The sequence below is a fragment of the Sphaerodactylus townsendi genome, linkage group LG07, assembly GCF_021028975.2.
Source record: "Sphaerodactylus townsendi isolate TG3544 linkage group LG07, MPM_Stown_v2.3, whole genome shotgun sequence".
In the NCBI taxonomy this organism is placed as follows: Eukaryota; Metazoa; Chordata; class Lepidosauria; order Squamata; family Sphaerodactylidae; genus Sphaerodactylus; species Sphaerodactylus townsendi.
The window spans coordinates 38,382,005-38,407,138 of NC_059431.1; the positions used below are offsets into that span (position 1 = coordinate 38,382,005).

At 41.3% G+C, this 25,134-nt stretch overlaps 1 protein-coding gene across 1 annotated transcript in view; it reads right to left on the reverse strand.

Annotated features, from left to right (window-relative positions):
• Positions 1-20,643, reverse strand: part of MAP1B (microtubule associated protein 1B) — a 78,297-nt gene extending 57,654 nt beyond the window's left edge. Inside the window, exons 1-2 of the mRNA XM_048503755.1 lie at positions 20,294-20,643; positions 11,377-11,478 (exon numbers count right to left, since the gene is read on the reverse strand). Coding sequence (XP_048359712.1) covers positions 11,377-11,478; positions 20,294-20,471 — 280 coding nt within the window. The 5' untranslated portion in view covers positions 20,472-20,643. The remainder of the gene's footprint in view (positions 1-11,376; positions 11,479-20,293) is intronic.
• Between the last annotated feature and the right edge of the window lie 4,491 nt (positions 20,644-25,134).

Below are 25,134 nucleotides of genomic sequence, written 5' to 3' on the forward strand. Positions count from 1 at the left end.
GGCAGGGGTGGAGGTTACTTTGGCAGTTGAGAATTTTTTTTTCTTAAATTATAACGAGTAAAAAAATAATTCTAAGATTATTTTTCAGCCTGATTTATGCAGACTCTGATGAGGCATTACTCAAAACCTATCGGTTAAATTAGCAGTATTGCTAAAGAGAAAGGGTAGAATATAAATCCAATAAAATACATAATATGTCCTCATGTTTAGTTGCAAGCACAGAATGTTTAGATCATCCCAACAGCCAAGCAAGCATGAGATTATGTAGACATACTTTTTTTTCTGGGGAATCTTCTCAATATCAGAAATGGAAAAAGGCTAAAAACCTGTTAATGTGCTACACAATGAAACAGGAGAAAGTGTTAGTAAAAATGGTAGTAACAGATAGTGGGTGGGAGTTCATGCTAATTGAAATTCAATTGCATATTTAATTTTTTGTTGCAGTCTCTATTTAAAAATAGAGTAATTTTTAAACAAGCAAAACCAAAACATCTGGCAACTGTATTTGATCAGTCAGCCACATTGGGACTAACCATCTCCATTATGGTGCATCTTGCCAGAAATCCAAATGAAGGCTCAACTGCCAAAGTAACCTCCACCCCAGCCAGTTTTATTTCCTCTGTGCAGCTGTGGAATAGAGAAGGCAGGGGTCGAAGGCATAATTTTTATTCCTTCCACCCCTGGCTTCTCTATTCCACAGCCACACAGAGGGAAGAAACCGGGAACCCAGTGAAGGTGGCACCATCAGAAGTAATGACTTCCTATGGAAGGATAGGAAACAAGTAGGATTTGTCCAAAGGACAGACAGACAGAAATAGCAATAAATAGGGCTCTTGCCCATTGGAAGATTTAATTTTTTTTAAAAAAAAAGAAGATTTAAATATTGGGCTCATCATTTTAAGAGTTTCATCAAATTGCCATACTATTCATTACTTCAGGGCTACACTTGCAACCCTTATGTTGTTTTCTATTCAGTTACTTAATTATAAGGTGACACATTTTCAAGTACTGATTTCCTGCATTCTTTGATCGCACCTTGTGATGGTTAGAGCACCAGTGGTTCTATTTAACCAACTAATGATTTTATAGAAATTCTTTGGTGCCTCCTGTGTTGCCTGTAATTGGTGGTAAAGGGTGATTATCTACATGCCCCCATTACCTTGCCCAGTAAATGGCTGTACCCCTTCTGAATCATTATGAGATGAACACAATCAGATTTTCCTGTTTTACATAAAACGATGGTGTCAGCAGGTTTCCTTGCACTCAATAATCCCCGGCCTGACATTATCCCACTGAAGCCTAACACAAATTATATTCTTGATGTAATTACAGGTTTTAATGGGGGAGGGCAGTTGCTGCATGCAAAGCAACCCTTCCCATTAGGGTCTCTTTATGTATACAAATTGGGCTTCTACAAAAGCCTCTGAGAGATTTTGGGATTGTGTAACAATTCAGCCCCTCAGGAACAGAAAGTCATAACAACAACAACAACAACAACAACATACCACCTTGAGTCTGAGGAGATAAACTAACTTTTAAACATACACATATGCAATACAGGATTTTAACAACCACTTTGTTTAATTAAACATATTTTTAAAGATAGCAACAAAAGCAGGTAGTAAAGGATGACAATAGTAAACTTGAAGAGAGTGATGAATTTATTACGTACTCAGAATATTTAACCTCTTTTAAATCTAATACATTTCCCAGAATCTGAGCTCCACAAACAGCTTACAATTGATAATGAAACTTCAATTATTCAGTAGACCAAGACAAATTGTCCTGTGTATTGTTAAGCAGGCTGCTAACCCCATCTTTAAACACATGAGAGTAAATGGGGTTTTAAGAGTAAGTTCAATTTCAAATATTTAAAATGCATATAACTGAAAATGTAAAAGAAAAGCTGAAAAGACATATTTACTCAGAAGGTCTGATATCTCATCAATATATAAAAATAATTAACCGAACGTCTCTAACTTTCCAAGCAAGTGAAGAAAAAAACGACATCTTGCAGCTCATTAACTTAAGAGAACTCTTTGCAGTAATATGTAAAGGGATCCTCTTCTCAAGCCATGCTGTCAGAATCCCATCTTCAGGCCACTCCGGGCAACCAGTGGGATACTGGGAGGGCAGACGCATAGGATGGCCATCAGTGATGGCATGATGAAAAAACCGGGAAGTGATGCCATGCATCTCCAGGAAGCGTTGGAAGCTCTGTAAGAAAACTGTCCAGTTTCCAGCAATTCCTAGAAAGAACTGGTCATTTCTGGGTTTTTCCTGATGTGAGATCACACAGCTGGCCTAATGGCCATTACAGATTTCTCCCCTCAGTCACTCAGGGCACTTTCGCACCTACTTTCAATCCATATTCACAAGTGGATTTTGCTATTTCACACAGTAAAATGCAGGTGCAAAGTGGATTGAAAGTGGATTGAAAGTGCATTATTCTGCATATGAGGAAATGTCCTCAGAGTGATGGTGGGAAATATATGTTGGTGATTCCTCACCTCCAGTAGGAGTTTGGCAACCTTGCTTTTAAATGAAGGGTTCCATCCCTTTTAAAGACTTTATTGTCTGAGGATCATTTTAAGAATGTAATTTTAGGTTGTAGGATGTTGTTTTATGTCCTTTCGGGGATTGCAAGTGTAGGTTGTTTTAATTCTGACCATTCCTAATGTTGCTACAAAACCTGCAAGCTCTTCTTCTCTAGAGACTGTAGTGGAATAGGGGGAAAAGTGATTGCATCCCACAGTCAGCTTTGGCTTCCTGCCATAAAGTGGACAACATCTGGGGTGTCAAAACATTCTTAACATAAGGTATCCGTGTTTGATTAAAAGTATCTGGAGGCTGAACTATAGATTAGAAAAGATTATTCTCCAATAAGATCTAGGATTAGAACTTCTGTGGGAATGTTCAAGTGTGAGTCTTTTTCACGCCTTTCTTCTGGTCTTCTTACAAGGAGTTCGTAGTGTGGTCATTTAGAGCAGTGGACTCTAATCTGGTCAAACCGGGTTTGATTCCCCACTCCTTCTCATGAGCAGTGAACTCTTAAGGAGCAGCAGTGGCGTAGTGGTTAAGAGCAGGTGCATTCTAATCTGGAGGAGCCGGGTTTGATTCCCCACTCTGCTGCTTGAGCTGTGGAGGCTTATCTGGGGAATTCAGCTTAGCCTGCGCACTCCCACACATAAGAACATAAGAACATAAGAACAAGCCAGCTGGATCAGACCAAAGTCCATCTAGTCCAGCTCTCTGCTACTCACAGTGGCCCACCAGGTGCCTTGGGGAGCTCACATGTAGGATGTGAAAGCAATGGCCTTCTGCGGCTGTTGCTCCCGATCACCTGGTCTGTTAAGGCATTTGCAATCTCAGATCAAGGAGGATCAAGATTGGTAGCCATAAATCGAATTCTCCTCCATAAATCTGTCCAAAGCCCCTTTTAAAGAGCCATTCAGGTTAGTAGTGGACATCACCACCTCCTGTGGCAGCATATTCCAAACACCAATCACATCGCTAGGTGAAGAAGTGTTTCCTTTTATTAGTTCTAATTCTTCCCCCCAGCATTTTCAATGGATGCCCCCTGGTTCTAGTATTGTGAGAAAGCGAGAAAAATGTCTCTCTGTCAACATTTTCTACCCCATGCATAATTTTGTAGATCCCCTTCAATCATATCCCCTCAGCCTCCTCCTCTCCAAACTAAAGAGGAGTCCCAAATGCTGCAGCCTCTCTCTCTTTCATAGGGAAGGTGCTCCAGGTCCCTCAATAATCATCCCGCTGTTGCCCTTCTCTGCACTTCTTTTTTTCTATCTCCTCAATATCCCCTCTTTTTTTGGAGGATGCGGCGACCAGAACTGGACACAGTACTCCAAGTGCGGTCGCACCACTGCTTTATATAAGGGCATGACAATCTTTGCAGTTTTATTCTCAATTCCTTTTCTAATGATCCCCAGCATAGAGTTTGCCTTTTTCACAGCTGCCATGCATTGAGTTGACATTCCCATGGAACTATCCACTAAGACGCCCAAATCCCTTTCCTGGTCTGTGACTGATAGCACTGACCCCTGTAGCGTGTATGTGAAGTTTGGATTTTTTGCTCCTATGTGCATCACATGCCATCTGGGTGACCTTGGGCTAGTCACAGTTCTGAGCTCACTCAGCCCCACACACCTCACAGGGTGTTTGTTGTGAGGGGGGAAGGGAAAGGAGATTGTAAGCCCCTTTGAGTCTCCTGCAGGAGAGAAATGGGGATATAAATCTGACTCTCCTTCTTCGTAGACATTATTCTCCCCTACTCATTTTCAAACACCATCCTTTTAAGACCCTCTTTTTGAAAATTCAGAGTCTGAACTATATGAACCTTTAACTCAATTCAGAAGGTATTCAGAACTCAATTTTAAAATATTTATTTGTATTTATTTTATTTTTATTTATTCTTTAGATTTTTATCTTGACCTTCCCTGATCAAGGTTGGATTCAGGATGGCTAACAATCAAATATTCAAACAATCAAAACACTATCAAAAAGCAAAATATTTACTGGCACCTCTAAGGAGGAGGCGTGAGTCGCGGCCCCACAGCAGAGTCAATTCCACTTGAGCCGCATTTATGCTGGTGCTGGCACTTACCCTGGTGCTGAGGAGCCGCAGTAGTAGCACTCCTCCAGTGCAGGCACCAAAGAGGGCATTCCCAGATATCATGGCCTGCTTTCATCAGCTTCCTGAGCCCTTTCAGCCTGGGTATGCCCACATTTGCCTGCACAAACTTACACTGGCAAAATCAGTGTTGTAGGCCATTGTGCTGCATTGACCACTTTCTCAGGGGAAGGGGCAACGGTGTTGTTGGATTGCCGGCCACAAAGCATCAAGCCTCTCAGGAGGTGGTGCAGCTGTGCCATGGCTATCCATACCTGGTACAGCACAACTACCCTACTTCCCTCAGGATTGCACGGCCAGAGGCTTACATTGGGGGATGTATTTCAGCAATATAAAGGCAGTTTTAAAATAAAAAACCTTCCAAATATATATAAAAGCACATATTGTGACTAGACACTTTTACATTTATATATACATACATATATACATCTGACACTTTATCTCTATTATCTTTCTGTGCAATGTACCAGTATATACTCGTGTATAAGCCAACCCGTTTATAAGCCGAGGCACCCAATTTTACCACCAAAACCTGGGAAAATTTATTGACTCGCGTATAAGCCGAGTGTGGGAAATGCAGCAGCTACTGGTAAATTTCAAAAATAAAAATAGATACCAATAAAATAAAATAGATACAGTGGTACCTCGGTTGGGGTTTGAGTAAGCCCAGCCAGCGGGGAGGCAGAGGGAGCTCCTTATTTGGGCAGTGACATCAGGGAGAGGGAGAGGGAGCTCCTTATTTGGGCAGTGACTCCCCCTGATGTCAGTGCCCAAATAAGGAGCGCCCTCTGCCTCCTGGCTGGCTGGGCTTCCTTAAACCCCAGCCGGCAGGCAGAGGGAGCCAATTAATCCATTTGAGGCACTTTTTGGAGTGCCTCGAACGGATTAATTGGATTTACGTTGATTCCTACAGGAAATGGTGCCTCGGGGGTTCCCCCTTCACCCTCCGAGGAGGGCAGCAACAAGCAGCTTGTGATTGCTGGTAAGTGGTGACTCGCGTATAAGCCGAGGGGGCATTCTTCAGCCTTAAAACAGGGCTGAAAAACTCGGCTTATATGCAAGTATATATGGTAATTGATTTAATGCTTTTCCTGCATGGATCTGAGCTTCCCATACTGGGAATGCTTCACTAGTAGCAGGGGAAAGCTGCTTCTATTCTGGACAGCACATGGCCAACTCCTCATTTCACCTGCAGACCTGCAACTCTGTCCCCTACCTAGAGATGATCTAAAGCCCTGCTACCTGGGGAAGGGAAGGGTGAGGCTGCTACCTCCTTGGGCCAGATGATTGCTACTTTTTTAAAAAAAAAAGTCTCTGTAACTTTTTTTGTTATATGCCATTTTCCCCATATGTTTTATGACAATAGAGGTGTAAACAACAGATGTATTAAGATTCTGAGTGATTATAGTCTTATTTTTTATTATCTATGATTTCAAAGCTTAAAAGCAACTTTGAGACTTGCATTGCAGGGGAAAAGCAGCATATAAATAGGGTAAACGAATAAAATAAATAAATGATGTAAATTCTAGTCTCCAAGGTTAAAAAAAACACCCCAAGTTAAGATTTTGATTGTCATCATTTTACCAATGAATAATTTCTGCTCCTTCTTCCAGAAGGCATTTTGGCCACCTATTGATACTACTTTATTTTTGTAAGTAAAACTACTCAGTGAAATCATAAGGCTTTTCCCCCTACAAAGTGTACACAAATCATGGACCTTTTAAGACATCAGTATTCTCCACCTTATTGTTACTGTGCAGTGAGACAGCGATGCTATGGCACAGTTGCTAACAGTAACGCCTCTGTGGGGACAACTAAGAAAGGATCCATCTGCATGACTCAGCTAAATGAATCTAACCTCTGTCTCTTCGTCTCCATTTTCTTTCTCCTTAAGAGCAACAAGTATAAAAACCCTCACAGTTTCAGACAATTGTACAAAAATTATCCACAGATTTGTTAAGCTACTGTGATTCACTCTCAAAACTATCACTCCACATATAGCAGTCTCTTCTACACAAAAAATTTATAGGCTATTGCAGACAGTCCAGGCTACTTTTTCTTTGGAATTTTTCAGATTTAAAGAACAGATCCTTCACAGAGCTTGAACATTGTATTTTTCCTCACTGCATTGTTTAAAGACCATGCAGTACTGAAAACACATCCATTACTGTATGCCATATAGTCACTGATGAATTCCAGTCACATGAAATTAAAGTGTGATCCAGCATGATGACAACTTAAACAATTCCAGACAATTCTAGAATATTAATACTTTTCACAGAAGAAAAAAAATCCTCAAGTGCTTTCAGTCTTTCCATTCAAAAACCTGATGCATATAATCTTTCTTTACTCATCAGGATGGAAGCAAAGGATATGCACTATTTCAATTCTTGTAAAGACTGTCAAAAGTGTTGACAAAGTGACAGAGTCATCCTGAACAAGTCTACTCAGAACTCTATTCAGCTGTATTCAAGGAAGCTTACTGGAAAGTGTTGTTAGGTTTGTACTGCAAGGGGAGGGCGGCATAAAAGTGGAACAAATAAATAAATAAATAAACCTTTGTACAAAGCAAGAAGTGTGCTCACAGATCAAAGCTGAGAAGCTTTACATCTGAATCTCTCAAGGAATGGGCAGCAAAAACAATGATGAATATGAATTAGGTGTACAAAATGTGTTGATTCATATAAATATAAATCGGCTGATTCATATTTGTGAACTAAGTTTCAGAGAGGAGCCATGCTGGTTTGCAGCAGAACAGCTAGATTAGAGTCCAGTAGCTCCTTAGACATCAAGATTGCACATTTTGCACATCTTTTTGGTTTGTAAAATGCTACTGGACTCAATGTGTCCTTGGCCTAATCCTAAAATCTTGCCTAATCCTAAAATCTGTTGTGCCACCACATCCATTCTGGGCATGTGATATACCAAGATGTAGTCAATGAAATGGCACGCAAAATTGTTTTGAAAATAAGCAATTTTTTAGAAAAAATACCTGGTTAGCAAAATGCTATCCTTATTTTAGGAAGTTGTTTTAAGTTAAACATATACAGACAAAATCTTGCCTAGTTTCCATAATCCAAGTTCTCCCACTGCAGCAAAAATAATGGGGTATGGCCAAACCAAATGGCAAATGACCCATAAGCAGTTTAATATAATGCACATGGAGTAATATTATCAGCAGTTTCCTGTACTGGTGGAATGCAGCCATGTTGATTCTGCAGATGCATGCTTGTTTCCCTCTTTTAAAATGAGCCAAGGGGGGAAATAATCAAAACCACCACATTTTGCTAAATTTGGAAGAGGCTGTACCCGATATTTATCTAGCCTGATGTAAATAATACTGCAAGGAAATCAGATTTTAGCAAAAATATCAACAGTATACAGGCCTAATAAATGCTGCAATTTGAGCATGACAGGAGTAATCAAAACATTATTGTGAAACCCGGTCCAAGGACTCCTTAGTAGTCATTATACAGATTTTATAACCTGGCCTATTTTGCTGCCTACTATCCATGAAACACTTTGTAAGGCAAGAAATCATAATGCTATGGTTACAGTTAAGGCAGGCTTTTGATGGCACTCCCACCACTGAATTTTTTAAAGATCTGAACTGGTAACCTCTAGGTGTACACACAGTGAAATTAGATGGTAGAATGAAATTTAACACTTCAGATTCCATGTATGGGTAATCACATTTTAAAATGTTCCCCTAATTATTTTTTAAAACTTGCTTCATGTAGAAAGTACTCTGCTATGCTGGGATTGTTTTTTTCACCTTCAGGTGGAAGTCACACAGTATTCTATCACCAGAACATAAGAGTATAAATAAGAGATGCCTTGCTAGATCTGACCAGTGGTCCATCGAGTGCAGCATCAAGTTTCATCCAGTGGTTAACTAATAACTGCCAACAATAACTGTTGCCTCCTAGCGCTGGTACTCAGAGGCTGATTTTTCTTGGTCAAAATGTCCTGTGGTAGATCCAGAAGCGTACCTGTCGTGGTGCTTTTTGCCCTGCTTTTGACTCTTCACTGCTCCCTGGTTCTTCCTGGGATTCAAGGCAGGGCCAGTGGCGCATTATGCCCCAACTGTTTCTTCACAAGCCCGGTGCTTCTCTATTTGCACCATGAGCTCTTCCGCAATGTCTTCCACGCATGCGTGGACACCCTCCATTTCCCGCATTCTGACTGGCTGAATTATGAGAGTGGTTCCCCCCACTCACTTTCACTATTTCAGTTTTAAATGACTCTGAATACAAAAACAGGCACTGAGAATCGGAGCCCTTGCCCCCCCATCTAAAATCGCTGTCCTCCACCCCTGTCTAAAATCCTTGCGTATGCGAGAGAATCGCCACACTCCCGTTCGCGGCGCCTGTATAATCCGCTTTTCTGTCTAAAAAACAAGGGTTTTCCCTCCACGTTTCTTCCCCACTGCAAGAGGGGGGGGGGGCGCTGATTCTCAGTGCCTGTTCATTGATCTGGCGAGCCAGAGCAGTGAGGTGGGAAAAATGGCAGCAGAACTGTGGAGTTTTTCACAGCAGCGGAAGCCACCGGAGCAATAAAGGGGCATTTCAAAAGAACCTCAAATTTGGCAGTTTTGGAAATTCACAAAGCAAGGCCAATGCTGTGGAGTGGCGCTGGGGCAACAACGTGGCAGACATGCCGCAGCACCGGGAGCTGTTAAGAACTCCCGGCTGCACCAGATTATTCTCCGTGCTAATAACTGGGCATTTTTACGATGAAAAATCAGCCAGAACTTCACTGTGTTTGGTTCCCTCTGGCACACTGGGTTGACATTTTCACTGGGTTGACATTTTCATCTCTTTTCCACTCAATAGCCATCATTCAGACCTCATCTAATCAGGGTGTGTGAGTATGTGTGTACATGGGTGTATAAAATCACTGATTTTATTTCAGTGTGCATCACCTTGCATTAACTTACACTGAGCATCAATTGCCATACTGTTGACCACTGGCCTAACTTAGAGAGATATTCTTTGCATTCTTCACAATTCCTTTGGCATTCACTATCCTGAATAATTTGGCATCATCTACAAATCTGATCACTGCACTGCTCACCCCCGATTCCAGATAATTTATAAGTAAATTAAACAGCATGGGTCACAATATTGATTCTTCTGGGTCCCTACTTCTTCCTTTCCTCCATTGTAACACCCCTTCCAAGCTTCCTGATCAACACATTTTTGAACACATGCCATTAGTAAGTCTAATTCTAACTACCTGGAGTTTAACCAAGGAAAGTTAGCTCAGGGTTTTAACACACACACACACACAGTGCCCTTCAAAAGGAGAGATTGAGTCCTTACTGGTTAGATAGGGTTCCTACAGTGGGCTGGTGCAGTGTATTAAAGCTAGTTCAACAGCTCGTTTGCTTTTATGAAATGTCACATTGGATGCATATAAGCACTTTCTGGCATTTTATTTAACTAGAGCATACTGTTAACTGACACATTCATCAACCACACAACTTGACCTCTTTCCTTCTCACAGCAGGTATGTGAAAACCAACTGTATTGTGAGGAACCATCCAGAGGCTTGCCACTGAATCAACTCAAAATGGTTCTACACATTTTTCCCCTTCTGTTCAGAACATATTTCTGTGTATTTGAAATTCACACTAAGATTTAAAGACTTGGTTCTAAGATCCAGGGAGATGTCTGACTTTTTTGCTATGAAATGCAGGAAATTTCCAACCCATCCCAGTTACAGCCAGTTAAGGTTCCTGAGAGGGAAGGGATGCCAAAATCCAGGTGAGGCCTGGAGAGCTTCTGGAATTATAACTGATCTCCAGACTGCAGAGATTAGTTCCACTGGGGAAAATGGCTGCTTTGGGGGTGCACTCTGTGACATACCTCTCTGTGGTCCTTCCCAAATTCTGTCCTCTCCATTTTCCATTTTCCAAACCAGTTGGCAACCCTATAAAAGGGTCACATTCTCCACTGTGTGGATGGGCAGAGGATTGCATTGTTTTTCCCTGCCTCCAATTATTTGAGACTTCTCTGTTTTATATACAGTTTCTGCAATACATCCTGGCCCTTTGGAACAGAAATAAAACTTGTATCGTGCCATGATACTGCATGCTTTTTCAAATTTGCAAGCTGGCCCAGTTGTTCTAAGAACTTCAGTTTTGACCAATATGTGGACTAGGGAATTAGAATGTCTAATATCAACTTCAACAGTATTCTATACTAGTGCAGGAGGAAGATGCGAAAATGTAGAACTGTGCAAGTATCCACTCAAAAAACTGAATCCCATTTGTTGTGTTCAAATGCAGCAAAGATAGCAGCTCAGATTTACACCCTTTTAAGACCACTGGCTTCAGTGGATTTAACAGGGTGTAACTCCATTCAGAATTGCATTGTAGCATGCTTAGTTGCAAACTACTTCCAAGTAATCTACTTAGCACTACAGATAAAAATGCTTGACTAATTTCCACTATCAGCAAGGCCTTCATTTAGAATTTTTCATTGACAGCCCGAATGATTATATATATATTAAATTATACCTTAACACAACAGCATAATATCCCAAAATCCTATTTTGCCTAGAAAACAAAAATATGCAACATACTAAACTGAAATGAAGTTAAATAGACATTTTTAGATCTTCTTAGAGCTCTTACTAATAGACCACTTTGGTTTTAACTATCCTGAATAATTTGGTTTATGTGTGCCACCTACTAGTAAACACAGAAAGGCATGCCTCACCTCGTACATCAGGAGAGAACCGAGCAGAATGACGAGACACAAAAAGCTTAAGTTCTTGATCCAAGTTGCATTCAATCAGATTTGTGTCCCATGATCGGATTCCTGTAAATCAAAAGGAAAAATATGTGTATTTATCTCCATGAATTACAACACATATTTCTGAATTCTGTTTCACCAAATCTGAATCCTTATATTCGTATTATCCAAAAACTGGGTCTATGGTTGCCAATCTCCAGGTGTTCTCTTACAATGACAACGTCACTCCAGACTACAAAGCTCAATTCCCCTTGGAAAAAAAGGGAAAACTCTGGATTTGGAAGGTGAACTCTATGGCTTGGCACCCCTGCTTTGTTTCCTTCCCTCCCCAAAATTCACCCTCTACAAGCTCCACCCACAAATGTCCAGGAATTTCCCAAGTTGCAATTGCCAACCCTAGGGGCTCCGTGAATATAAACAGATGCACCAAGCAGGGCCAGCCACATCAATTATTTAGGTTTCTACAAATAAAGGAGAACCCAAATGTCTGCAGAAAGATCTGAATTTTTAAAAATCAACAAATTTGAGATACTCAAGAAGCTGAAAAAAAGGCAGATAATCTGGGAGAAGAATGTAAGGAGGGCAAAGAAGATCCAGTGACAGCAGTCAAAGGGAAATCCCTCAGCTGTGGGAGGAGGGAGAAAGCCAGCAGTGAGAGGGGGTGTGGAAACTGGTTTTCCCTCTCCTTGTGAGTCATCAATCATAGATCCTTTCTGGTAGATCTATATTCCACGAAGACACCTATCTGTAACCTTTCTGCTTGTACAAGCCGCGTTAAAATATGTTCAGCACATTCTGCTTCCTTTCTAAGGTCCAGCATTTCAAGACTGCTGAACATTCTCAGTTATTAATGTATGCAGTTGACATTTGCTCCAGGTGTTGTAAGCAGTGCTTCAAGAACTTTTTATTAGGATATATTTCATTTGGATATATTAGGATATAAAGCAGGACTATGTTATAGGATCAATCCAATCTGTAGCAATTATGCATAATATTAAATGTTTCATGCATGAAATCCAAATAAGTTCTACCCAGAAATGTTTTAGCTACATTTGATTTTTAAAATACGAAGCACAGATAAAAATTTGCTATGCTTATAGTCCTCAGTTGTACCACATAAAATAAAACTAATATGAAATTGCCATTCTCATTAACACTGCACTTTCTGCAAATATAATACAATGAGCATTTGCATTGTGCTTGGCGCAAAAATTTCAGGTTTACATCAAAATGTACCTTGCGTTTAGGACATCCCATCTCAGTCAAGATCACCATGAAGTCCCACGCACAATATTTACTTATTTTTACAATATAAACATATTAAAAGTGTTAATTTTAAAATTGACGCTTTACCCTCTCTCCAGTCACTAGGAAATGATGGGAAATTATGATTATATCAACTAAAGGAGGTAAGCAATCTGTGATGAGGTCTTAATACATCATTCTCCTCCAGAGGTGGGATCCAGCAGGTTCTCACAGGTTCCCGAGAGTAGGTTACTAATTATTTGTGTGTGCCGAGAGGGGGTTACTAATTGGTGATTTTGCCACGTGATTTTTGCCTTAGTTACGCCCCGCCTCTCAGGAGTAGCATGCAGAACTTGAAGCAGTCTAGCAGGAGGTGCACCGGCGTGGCCGGCAACCTGCGCCTGCGTGCGTTGGTTTCCCACCCAAGGACCGGTGCAGTGGCTGCGTCCTTGCCACAGCCCCGCCCAGGAATGCCCCGCCCCCAGAATGCCCAGCCATGCCCTTGTCATGCCCCGCCCAGCCCCATTGGCACTATGCCACAGTTTGAATCCCACCACCATGGGAACCTGTTACTAAAAATTTTGGATCCCACCACTGTTCTCCTCCCATATGAGTTAGTTATTTATATCATGCTTTTCTCCCTAGTGGAATACCAAAGCAGCTTACAACATTCACCCTTGGGTCCATTTTATGCTCACAACAACAATCCTATAATGTAGGTTAGCTGAGAGTGTCCACCAGCAAACTTCCATGGAAGATCTCAGATAAGGTGGTTCAGAATGCTATACTTTATCCATTGAACTGCATTAGAATAACTTATTATTCATTTCTTCCCTCAAGGGCATAGTTGTATGACATATGAACTTTCTAGTAGCCCCTCTGCAGTCAACATGCTGTTGTAACAGCATAAATAACAATAAATACAGCAGCGTGCCAAATTACCTTTTCGTTCTTGCCTTTGATTTGTACTATAGCTTTTGTTACAACAACCTTTTGATTCACACAGAATCTGTTTGAATGGGGATTCCAACAACTAACCCTCTGATTCCTAAATTTTTAATGAAGACAATCTATTAACAAAAGACAGTCTTTGTTTGGAATCTATATATTTTTCTTCTTCTGAAGAAATCCCACCCTTTATACTCTGTTGTCCTTCATATACAACATTATTCAGGAAGTCCAGTCAATGAAGTTTCTGTGAAAACTGTGCAGATCCAGCCAATGATTGCTTATCACTTGGCCATAACAGAGGTTAAGGAACTGGTCACGTGGATATAGGGGCGGTTTAAAAGCACGTATTATGTATCATGGTTCCTTTCAAATTTTTTAGAAATGTGTGGGTATGTGTAGCTTACATCTCCATTTACATTTTTAAAAAAAAATAAAAAATAAAATATTGCACTGAATATTTTAAAATGAAGTCCATTTAAAAAAAGATAGTTATTATTTTTGAAAAAATATAAAAGGTGAATGCTACTAAATAACCATCATGGACAGTTTTAGTTTTCATGCAACTGTTGTACACAGCAGAGTAAATACAGTTTTTTTAAAATCAATACAAACTGGTTGCTGTGACCCATCTCAAAAGTTCACCTGCCTTTTTCAGATGGCAGAAGTTTAAACAAAATTCAAGTGTAGAAGAAAACTAAAGAATCTCTAACCAGTTTGACTTGTGGATTAAAGAAAATAATGCCAAGCTAATTCTTGCACGAGCATTAAGGTTAGACCATTTATTCACCACCGGAAGAGGAGTGGTTAGAGGAGAGGAGAGAGGCAGTCTTCACAATAACTGAACAACAGTAAGTTGGAGCATTATAATAGCATCTTAACCCTAAAGTATACAATATATGTTGCTGAGGAAATTAGGAAGCAGCTAGACTCTGGCTCATTCCGCACATGCAGAATAATGCACTTTCAAACTGCTTTCAGAGCTCTTTGAAGCTGTGCGGAATGGCAAAATCCACTTGCAAACAGTTGTGAAAGTGGTTTGAAAATGCATTATTTTGCGTGTGCAGAAGGGGCCTCTGAGACAGTAATGTTGTAGTTAAGAAGAGAGTGCCTCAAGAGTGCCAGCTTTTTAATGTTATGCAAGGACGTTGCCAACTTTGAGTTGAGAAATTTCTGGATATTTGGGGGTACAGCGCAGGATTTAGATAGGGGAGACACCTCAACAGGCTATAATTCTGTACAAACCATCCTACAAAGCAAGTACTTTCTCCAGGGAAATTGATCTGTAACCTGAAGATCAAATGTAATTGGAGATCTCCAGGCCCCACCTGGAAGGTGGCAAACCCATCTGCAAGTAATAGTCAGATTCCAAAGGCCTTACTTGCAACAGTAATTAAAGCTCTTTTTGTGGGGGGGGCATCCAGTTGGTTTTCTCTTAACAAGATGTAATTCTTGAAGTAGGTAATACATTAATTTACAGTTAGACACAGTGGCATCAATAGAGGTGACTTTGCATTTCTGATGTCAGCTGTAGTCACAGCTTCTGGATCAGTTGAAATGGGGCGGGGAAGGGGGGAAGGCTGTGCAAAAAAATTTCATGCGATTATTTCAACTTAGCATAATGAGATATGCATACGTTTGTGAAAAATGGAAATTTAGGAATGATTGCCATGATTTTTTCAGAGTTAAAGTCTGGGACATATAGATGAATTTTAAATGGAGAGGAACTGGTAACTGAATATAAAAACAGATGGAATCCACAGATTCGTAATAAAATAAGATTTACAATATACTTGAAAGGTATTTAATCTGATTTTTGCATGAATTATAATTATCCTTGTGAAAGTTTTAAAAATAATTAAATATACAACAATGTACCAAATGAATTAGTACATCAGTATGTATCCAAATACCCAAAACTCAGAAAATATCCAATGTTATTGAAGTCCAAATGGAGGCAGGAATAACACACATGATTTTTCATCACATGACTTATGAGTCTCACACAAATATCTGAACTGTGCCCACTGAAAAACATGTTTAGGTTAACATCAGATGACATTAAGGTACTGGTGCTGGTAATCAATCTGTGGTGGTGCGATGCAGTTAACATGTCAGAAACTGCTATTTATGTGAACTGCTATTTGTGCAAACACTTATACTCCTTCTGCACATTCAGAATAATGCACTTTCAATTCACTTTCACAATTGTTTGCAAGTGGATTTTGCTATTCAGCCCAGTAAAATCCAGCTGCGAAGTGCATTGAAAATGGATTGAAAGTGCATTATTCTACATGTGCGGAAGGGGCCAAAGAATTTAGAATGAAGGTATAATCCTTTACAGTTACACTTGTACATACCAGCGGCTTTCTTAAGGTGAAATCTTTCATATCAATACAAAGTTCAGGACATTTATGAGAATAGGACTACAATTCTGAGAACACTTTTCTGGAAGTTGGCTTCACTGAGAAAACTAGAACTTACTTCTGAGTTGACCAGCTTATGATTGCTTCATAAATGCTTAATCATGTCAACTGCACACTGGTAGAAATATTTAAAACTAAGAAAGCCCCATTACATCCTATGTTAGTTATTTTACCCAATGTAGGACTATTAAGATGTTGATGTCTGCTTAGAACTTTGCCTTCATTTATTAGCACATCCTTGCAGAGTGTTATATGTTGTTCTTATCTTATGGCTTCCAGTGGGGAAAAAAAGAAATGGATGATCATACTCAGGATCAAACCACATGGATAAGACAGGATTGGGGATAGGCCATTGGTTCAGTGTTTAGCATTTGCTTTGCATGAAGAAGCTCCAAGGGTCAACCCCTGGCATATCCAGTTGAAAGGATGAGGCAGCAAATAATATGCAAGATCTCTACTTAACACCATGGAAAGCTGTTGCCAGTCACAGAAAACAATGATGACCTCGACAGATCAATGATTCAATATCATATAAGGCAGCTTCGTGTGTATATGATCATGTGATAAGGCAGAATTCATAGACATGTGTTCTGCACATTTATGATGATCATTAACGATGAACATGATTTAAACATAGGCCATAATATAAATATAGCCTAAGTATAGGCAGAGCTTAGCCACATTTTAACCCTGCTCTTCTTCCCAGGAATGCAGAACAGCATAAATGCTTCCCCCTCCTACATTTTAGCCCCACCAAAAGAAAACCTGTGAGGTATATTAGACTGAAAGACAGTGGCTGATTCCGCATGGGCCAAAACCAGCAGTGTGAAAATGGTGTAAAAGGGTTTAAAATGGTGTAAAAGGGTTTATAATATTTTCACACTGTTTTCACACCTCTTTTTTTGGCCCATGCGGAATCAGCCAGTGATTGGCCCAAGGTTATCCAACTTTGTAGTGGAATAGGAGATTTGAACCCAGATATCCCCAGTTCCAGCATTATGCTTTAACCACTGCACTTATACTGGCTCTCATCAGCCTGTGATATACTTATGAAAGTAGCAAAAGCCAGAACAATGGCTTTAATAAACAACATTGTAACAAACTGACAATCTACAGCAACCATGTCTAACAATGCAGTACCATGATTCAGCAGTTCTAACAGGAGCACAACACAAAAGCTCTGATACAGAAGCAACAAGAAAAGTGTGAATTTTAAAGCCTGAAGAAAAATAGGAATATTTTTAAAATTGATGCTTGATTGAGTATAATAAAAGCCGGCTGAGACAGAATTGTTTTTTCTTCCATGGGAAGAGAAGCAGGTCTGCCAATCAGCTCTCCACTAGCAACCTGGACACACCCACAAGTCTGAATTCTGTACAGATCCAAGAATCATTGTTTTTTTAAAAAAAATTGAACAGTTATATGATATATGATTTGCATGTTAAAGTAAAAAGCTCACTAAATGGTGCTTGGACCACACTGGGCAACTGTGAAAACTCTTCAAACTCAAGACCCATCCTGGAACTATTTCAAGAAAAAAAATCTTCATCCACTGGGCCTTTCATGATAACTCTCTGGTGCGTCATTAGTACATGATCTTGTCTCAGATTTCTCTGCAGTGATGCACATTAATCCAGCATCTTCAAGGGTGGTGCCCAAGGGAAGCAGATACTATAAAACCTGAGGTCCTGAAGGCCTTGACCAGAATTTGTAGTTCAAGTGATGAATTACTCTTTTTAACTCATAAAGTACTTTCCAAAAAAAAGAAGAGATTAATTAAACCCATACATGTTTCATGGAAATAAATTTCCGGACTGCCACAGTCCAAGTTCGGCTTCAAACCAATGATATGCCCAGATGCCCAATTCTACAGACATTATTAACTGCCCTCTAATTTAAAAAAAATCAAAAATGTATATTGCTTTTAAATAACTATAACCAACCTAACACAACAAGAAAACTGAAGTGCAGAACTTCTCAGGCTTGAAGCATTTTTTTTTCTGTGACCAGATGACATCATACCTTCAGTTCATACAACACATCCATTTACTGTATGATGTGAAGTAAAATACAGTTTGGCTGAAGTTCAGATTTCAGCTAAAATACAAAATAACCAGTGGAATCCAAAACAAAGATTATCAGTTTCCCGTCACCGAACAAAGGAGTCCATGACTATGTCAATTTCTAATACAGGTGGCCTTGTTCTCACTGAAATACACATTCAAGAAAGAATCCACAAACTACAAATGTTAATGGTTGAAATGGAGTGAATCATCAGTACAAAGAGCCAACTGAAGTACCTCTTGTAACGCTGAACCACACCTTTATAGCAAGAATAATCAAGCCATTGCCTAAAGGTTTCTCTGACAATTGCAAGTTTCTGAAATCTCTTCCTCTCTCTTTTTAAGTAAAACCCTAACACACTGGAAATCCAAATGCATTCAATCAAAACTTATTTGTATAAAAGCCATGAGTGCCAGGTTTATGGCCTTCTAATACATGTAGCATTCACTTTATGGGCATTGCACATCAGTACTCCTAAGAATGATACAATTACATTCTATTTAAGGAGCATCATCCAAAAAGGAATTCACTGTTGCTTTCCATCATAGACCACTGTGTTAGTTTTATAAAAGGAAAGGTTCGTTAGCCAGCTGGAAATCTGTAGCCAAACAATGACAAGCTTTGAGAGAAAGTGTTCAGCTTTTTATAACAGCATTTCTGTTCTTTGCTGGAGATTCTACTTCTTTTGATAAAAGTCTCAATTTTGTTCCTGAAGCAAAACCCATGAAAAGCTAATGAGCGGCTGAAAGTTAGAAACAAAGGAAGCTGGTGCATTTTTTTATTATCAGGAACAGCACAGTCTGCAGTGCAACAGCTCTCTGAATTTCTTTTTAACTTCAATCTTCAAGACAGCAGAGACAGATGGATTGCAAATGGATATTTAATGTAATTTCCTTTTTCTCCTTGACTGTGTAAACGCCCTTTGTCCGCTATGGGCTGCCATAGGGACCGCACTGCGGACTGCACCACGCCCACAAGCCGGTATCTCTGGGCAGACTCCCCAGCAGCAGCACCAAGAGGCGAAAAAGAGAAAGCAAAGGAGGCACTGTTGCTGGCTCTGCAAAAGACCGGAACGACCTCTGCTCTGCCAGTTGCGGGCAGGCTGGGGGAACGGATAAATGTGAATAGCAAGTTGGGGGGTGGGGGTGGTGAAAGACTGCAGAAGGAATGAGTGGTGCTAACTCAAGATCAGCAGCATGTGTGTTCCGATCCCACCTTCCTGGTGCCTCTTGGTGCAGCAAAATGTCAAAGCCAACTGCAGATCTTTGTGTGGGAGAAGCCAAAGAAACCTTCCTCCTCCTCTTCCTCCTCCCATCTCTACTGCTGCTGCGGCAGCTCCATGCACACCCTCCAGATGCTGCTTCTTGGATAGATTTACAATACCTCAGAACCACCTCCCCCTCCAATCCCATTATGTTCCTGAAATTTCTCACTCTCTTTTATGCCCGGCAAAAACATAAAGATTTAGCAAGAGAACAGCACACTATGAATTAATAATCCTCCCTTGAAGTGTATGGGGGGAATCAACTTTGTTCCATAGCTCAAGGTTTCTAATTATTATTATTTTTAAGTAAACTACTGGGGTTGAGGGAAGATGAATTGGAACGTAGCCATTTCTTCCATCTACTAAAGCAAACTGCAACCATTTAGTGAAGAGTAACACACCCTTCAGAAAATCCAGCTGCAGCCTCTCCTTTTATTCCACACTGCAATGCAACTCCAAGAAGAAGTGAGACTCTGAAAGGGATGCAGACGAGATGGGTGGATTGACTGGATGTTGCTGCCAACTCTAGCACTGCAGCTCCCAGACAGAGGATCACCCCACACAACTCACACAATACACATACACACAAAGGGAGTGGTTGCATCAGATTTCCTCCATCCTTCTTTGCGGCTGGGCTAGGAAGTCAGCAAACATGGATTTCATGCCAAAACTACACTGGACGGAAGATGGGGGGGGGGGGGAGGCTCTGCCAAGGTTATGCAGTCGCTGACTTTTTTTTATTGCAGAGGTATAACCTCCCGCCACCGGCAGCACCGGAGACTGTGAGCGCAGGGGACTTCTGTGCAACCTGTAGGTCGCCTCCAGCCCCTGCCTCCCCCTCCCACAGCCGAGCCTTTGATGGGCGAGCGATGAAGTAACTCCTTCTCAGGGACACTGAAGGAGAAGGGGTTGGGGGAACGCGTTGAAGTCTTACCTCGCTCTATGTTTGCTATAGCTCGTCTCAGATGCTCCTCGGTGACCAGCTCGCCTATAACGACCAGCAGATAAAATTTGCTGTCAAGAAAGCGATGAGACAGGCTAGGCGAGGGGGGGACGGCATTGGGGAGGCTACAAGACGGCTCCGACTCGGCTTCCAGCACCACCGTCGCCATCCTGGCAAGCCCCTCTTCCGTCTCCGCCTCGCGCGTCTCCCAGGGAGGGGAGCCAAGGCAAGGAGGAAAATGAAAAGCTTTAGTTCCCAAAGGCGCCTCCCTCGGCAGGGGAGAGGGGGAAAAACCCGTGCGCCGAAAGATACCACCGCGCTCCAGGCAGCCGGGCGAGTGGAGGAGGGCGGGGAGGCGGCGGCGCTTTTATACCGAGACAGCGCAGCGCAGGGCTGGGACCGGGCGAGGCGGAGGCGGCGCATCCGCGCGCGCTGCTCCTGTCCCTCCTGCTGCTTTGCCAGCATCCACCGTGTACAGCTGATGTCATCTGCAGCAAATCATTCCCATCACTGCCTCCGGAAGCAGAAAGGACGAGGTGTGTGAACAATGCCCAGAAAGGCAGACCGCGGGCAGAGGGCACCCGGGGCCCACCATAAAGGCCGTCTGGGAACACATCCAGAGGGACTGTTTACACACACATGCACTCACAGACAAACCAAAGGGATGGAAGTCGCAGGGGGCTGGAGGGAGCTCTTTCTCCCTTGCTGAAACTGAAAAGTGATGTTGTTCCATCACTTATGGACTCAGTGAGACCAGGCCCTTTTGGGTCTCCCGGAATTTCGCGGAAGCCCACCTTTTAAAACAAACAAACCAACCCCACAACTATTGGATAAGCAAGAATGGGGTCTTTACCAGAACTGTTAAAGTTATTTGAAGTTTACAAGCAGTTTTCAAAAGATGCATATTTTTCCAGTGAGTGAATCAAGGCCATGTGTGTGACGCATCTACAGCTCAGTCCCACCAACTTATTTGGTACAACCCAAGATCATGTGCCAAAGCAGCTGCCCCACACTGTGTGACACATACATACCACAGTCCTTTGCAATGTTTCAAAGGATACTAAGAAAGCAACTGTCACTGAGCAGTGTACAAGTGTGTGAACTACTTCCAGTAGCTTCTATATGATTACAAAGAAGCCTGGAGCATAACCTGTCACAGAGCATACACCGAGTATGCTCAAATTGCAGTTTCCTGCATATGATAAAAGAAGGCTCACCTATGTTCAGTTTGATCTGATTGGGTGGATGTATTTTTATTAAATTGACATTTGGAGAGTGTGTGCTGCTCAATGTAGTGTGTTTTAGTGTGTAATACTTTGTGCCTTAGAACTGCCATTATTTTGTTTCACTATTTTATTGGCATGAACCTCTTTGGATGCTGTGCGACAGAAAAAAACACAATAAATCAGTATTAATGACTGATAGAAGAATTGGTATGGTTGGTATTTCCACATCCAGCCAGCCCATCTTAATTGGGCTCAGTGAAAGGAATGAGTGGTCACTCCCAAAATACTCCAGACATAAATCACACCTATTTGAGAAATATGAACTATGGCTGTATGAACCAAGATGCCAATTTAGCCAGGATGTATGTGGCAGTATTTTCTGCCTTTCTTCAGAAGATTGGTGGTTCTTCAGCGAGCATCTCCCAGCGCCTCTGTGGCTTGTGTCTCTTTGCCCAGATGCCCAGTCAGGCAGTCATTCCAAGGGGGCCATTCCAAGGGGGCAGGCTGAGCAGATGGACCTTAGTCAGCAAGTTTTCATATGGGCTCACCTGCTCTGCATAAAAGCAACCCTCCCTGAACCCTGGCCACATTCTGCCTCAGTATTTTTATCCAACCAGCCCTCACCTCTACTGCACAGGTTTGTTTTGTTTTTCTTTTGTGCATGCTTGTTTTATTGCTATTGTCATAACTGTTTGGTTTCATTGCTTGCCCTTGTCACAACTTGGTAGGTGGTTTTTGGCATTGGAATTGATCCCTTTAGAGGAAGACTGGACCTGCATGTGCATCATCCCAGCTGGGGGCCCCATTAAAGGGCCTTGAGGGCATGGGTTAAGGAGGCATGCCCACACTGGGCTTTGCTGGTCTCTCCTCACCCCTACGTGGCTGGGGATCACACAGTAGCTTATGCCCAGTTCTTATCCCTTGCAGGCAAACTGATGAGGGTTACAAATTGGGCAGCAGGAAGGTCATTCAGTACCATGGATTTCTTGCCATATGACATCCAAACTTTAGCAGCTGTAAACTATAAAAGTTCTGGACTGTTATACCCACACACAGTGTTGTCTTGTTTTCTGCCCAGCATTCACCACCTTCCTTAAAGCTGGGGCCACATCCATTGTTTTAATTAGTACACAAGTTTTTTCCTACAGGAAGGGCCTAAATAAAGTTAACAAATGGTGTTCGATTTTTGAGAACTTAATTAACAGCCCATTTCATGTTAGGGACTTAACATGGTTTATTAATAATGCACTATACAAGACATTAGTTCATATTGATAATGCAAGGATGTTAGGGTGTGTGTGTGTGTGTGTGTGTGTGTGTGTGTGTGTGTGTGTGTGTGTGTGTGTGTGTGTGTGTGTGTGTGTGTGTGTGTGTGTGTGTGTGTGTGTGTGTGTGTGTGTGTGTGTGTGTGAAGTGCCATCAAGTTGTTTCTGACTCATGGCAACCCTATGAGTCAATGTTCTCCAAAACTCCCATTGTTAGCAACTTTGCTAAGGTCTTCTAAGGGCTGTGACTTACATTAAAGAGTCAATCTATCCCATGTTGGCTCTTCTTCATTTCCTGTCTTCAAGTTTTCCTAGCATTATATTATTGTCTTTTCCAGTGAGTCTTATATCCTCATAATGTGACCAAAGTAGATAGCCTCAGTTTAGTCATTTTAGGTTCTACAGGGAGTTCAGCTGTATTCCACCATAAATGTTTGGGACTGGTTTGTAAAACAGGATATTCTTTCCTGAGAAAGTCGTCTCAGTTAGCACCTTTCCTGTATTATTCAGGCATCCAGTCAAGTAAAATGACAGTAAAACTGTAATTGTTTGGTGAATGTGTCTGAATAACATACATTTCTTCAGTTTCAATGAAAAGTACATCTTGTACTTTTGTGACACATATTCTTATGTACAGGTGATTTAAAGGATAGATTAACACGTGGCATCTGATTAAGGGTACTTTGATTCTCAAAAGCTCATACCCACCAAACATTGTTGGTCTCTAAGGTGCTACTGGAACTGAATCTAGCTGTATTGCAGACCAACTCAGCTACCCTCTGAAAGAACATGATGTATGCACATTATGTGCCATGATCCTATCCCACACTGATTTATTTTAGGGAATGCAGCCCTTGAGACTACAATTTAAAATGCAGGGGAAGGGGGACTATTTGATGTTCTCACTGAAAATTACCATAATCAAGCTGCTTTTACTTCTTCTAGTAAAAAAGGTACATGTAAGTTTCCTTCAGGAGTGTCAACAACAGTTGAAGACTTTCTTATTCTGTTAGGCATTTAGATGAACATCTTTGCTGCTTAGTTCTGTGTTCAACTTTGTATCATTCAGTTCTTCAGCTGTGCTGATGCGGTTTTAGTATAATTTTAATCAGTGGTCAACTATTTTATTGATATGTTTCATGGATTTCTGAAATCCATCCTGACAAGGTCAAGGTGATGCTGTGTGGTCAGGTGTGTGCTTTATGTCTTGCTCTCCATGTTAGATGAGGTCCAACCTTCTTTCCTAACTTACACAGTTCAGTGTTAAAATTATCCCTTGAAATGAATATGCTGCTTTAAAGAACCAAGTTCCTTTGAAAGCTATCCTCAACATGGGCTGTGTTCATAAGAAGAAATGCTGACTTTGTGTGTTTCCTTTTGTTCTATATCAGGTTATCCCCATTTATTTGGATAATGTGTAGGCATCACTATGATAACAAGGATCAACTAATGCTAAAAATGGTGATAAAATTAATAAGAACCTTCTGCGCAGGCATCAATCTTCTTTGCTTAGAGAGGTAAATACAGTCTCAGATAGGTCACTGGGGCATGATTCCTAACGTAGACTTTGGGGTTCCTCATGAGATCCTTGTTTTTATGCATAAGAAAATTTAGAGTAATAGTATATTACATGTGAAATTACCCTGCAAGTATTACATCTGATCCCTGAAGGAGAATTAGGGTACACTTATACATGCCACACAGATTCCTTTTCCTTATCACCTTGTTCTGTGTTTCTTGTAACATTATAGGCCATTTTAGTCACTCGTGGTCTGCCCCAAGTATACATTTTCTTTGGGTCAGATTTTTGGTTGCACACATGTTTCCCCCACTCCTGAACTCACCACACTGTAGATCAGCTAATCCCCAACTTTTCCCCTTCATGCGCAGGGAAGGCAAAGCAGCTTAGTGTGGTTTGCCTTCCTTCAGGTTTTCTGTTCCTCCCCACCTTCCCCCTTCCACACAGGAGCAGTTCCAACTTCCACCCACTCCTCGCCTGGCATTTCCAGGAAATCAATGAGACTTCTTTTCTCTATCTTAACAAAAATTGGACGATTTCAGTCTATTCCAGGAACGTTAGATCATTAAAGCAGCTTCCCAACCTGGAAACAGGGGACAAACAACATGGTGGCTGCGCTTAGAGGAATCAGCAGGGCATTTCCTCATGTGTAAACTAAGAAACACAGGGTGACCCCACTGCAGAACAAACTGTGTCAGGGTAAGTGCTGCATTCATAGTGCGTTCATTTCAAGGGAGAATATCCTTGGATCTTGCATTGTTTGATCATCACACATCTTCTGGAGGCTAGCCTGTCAAGAGTATTTCACATACTTTCAAAAGG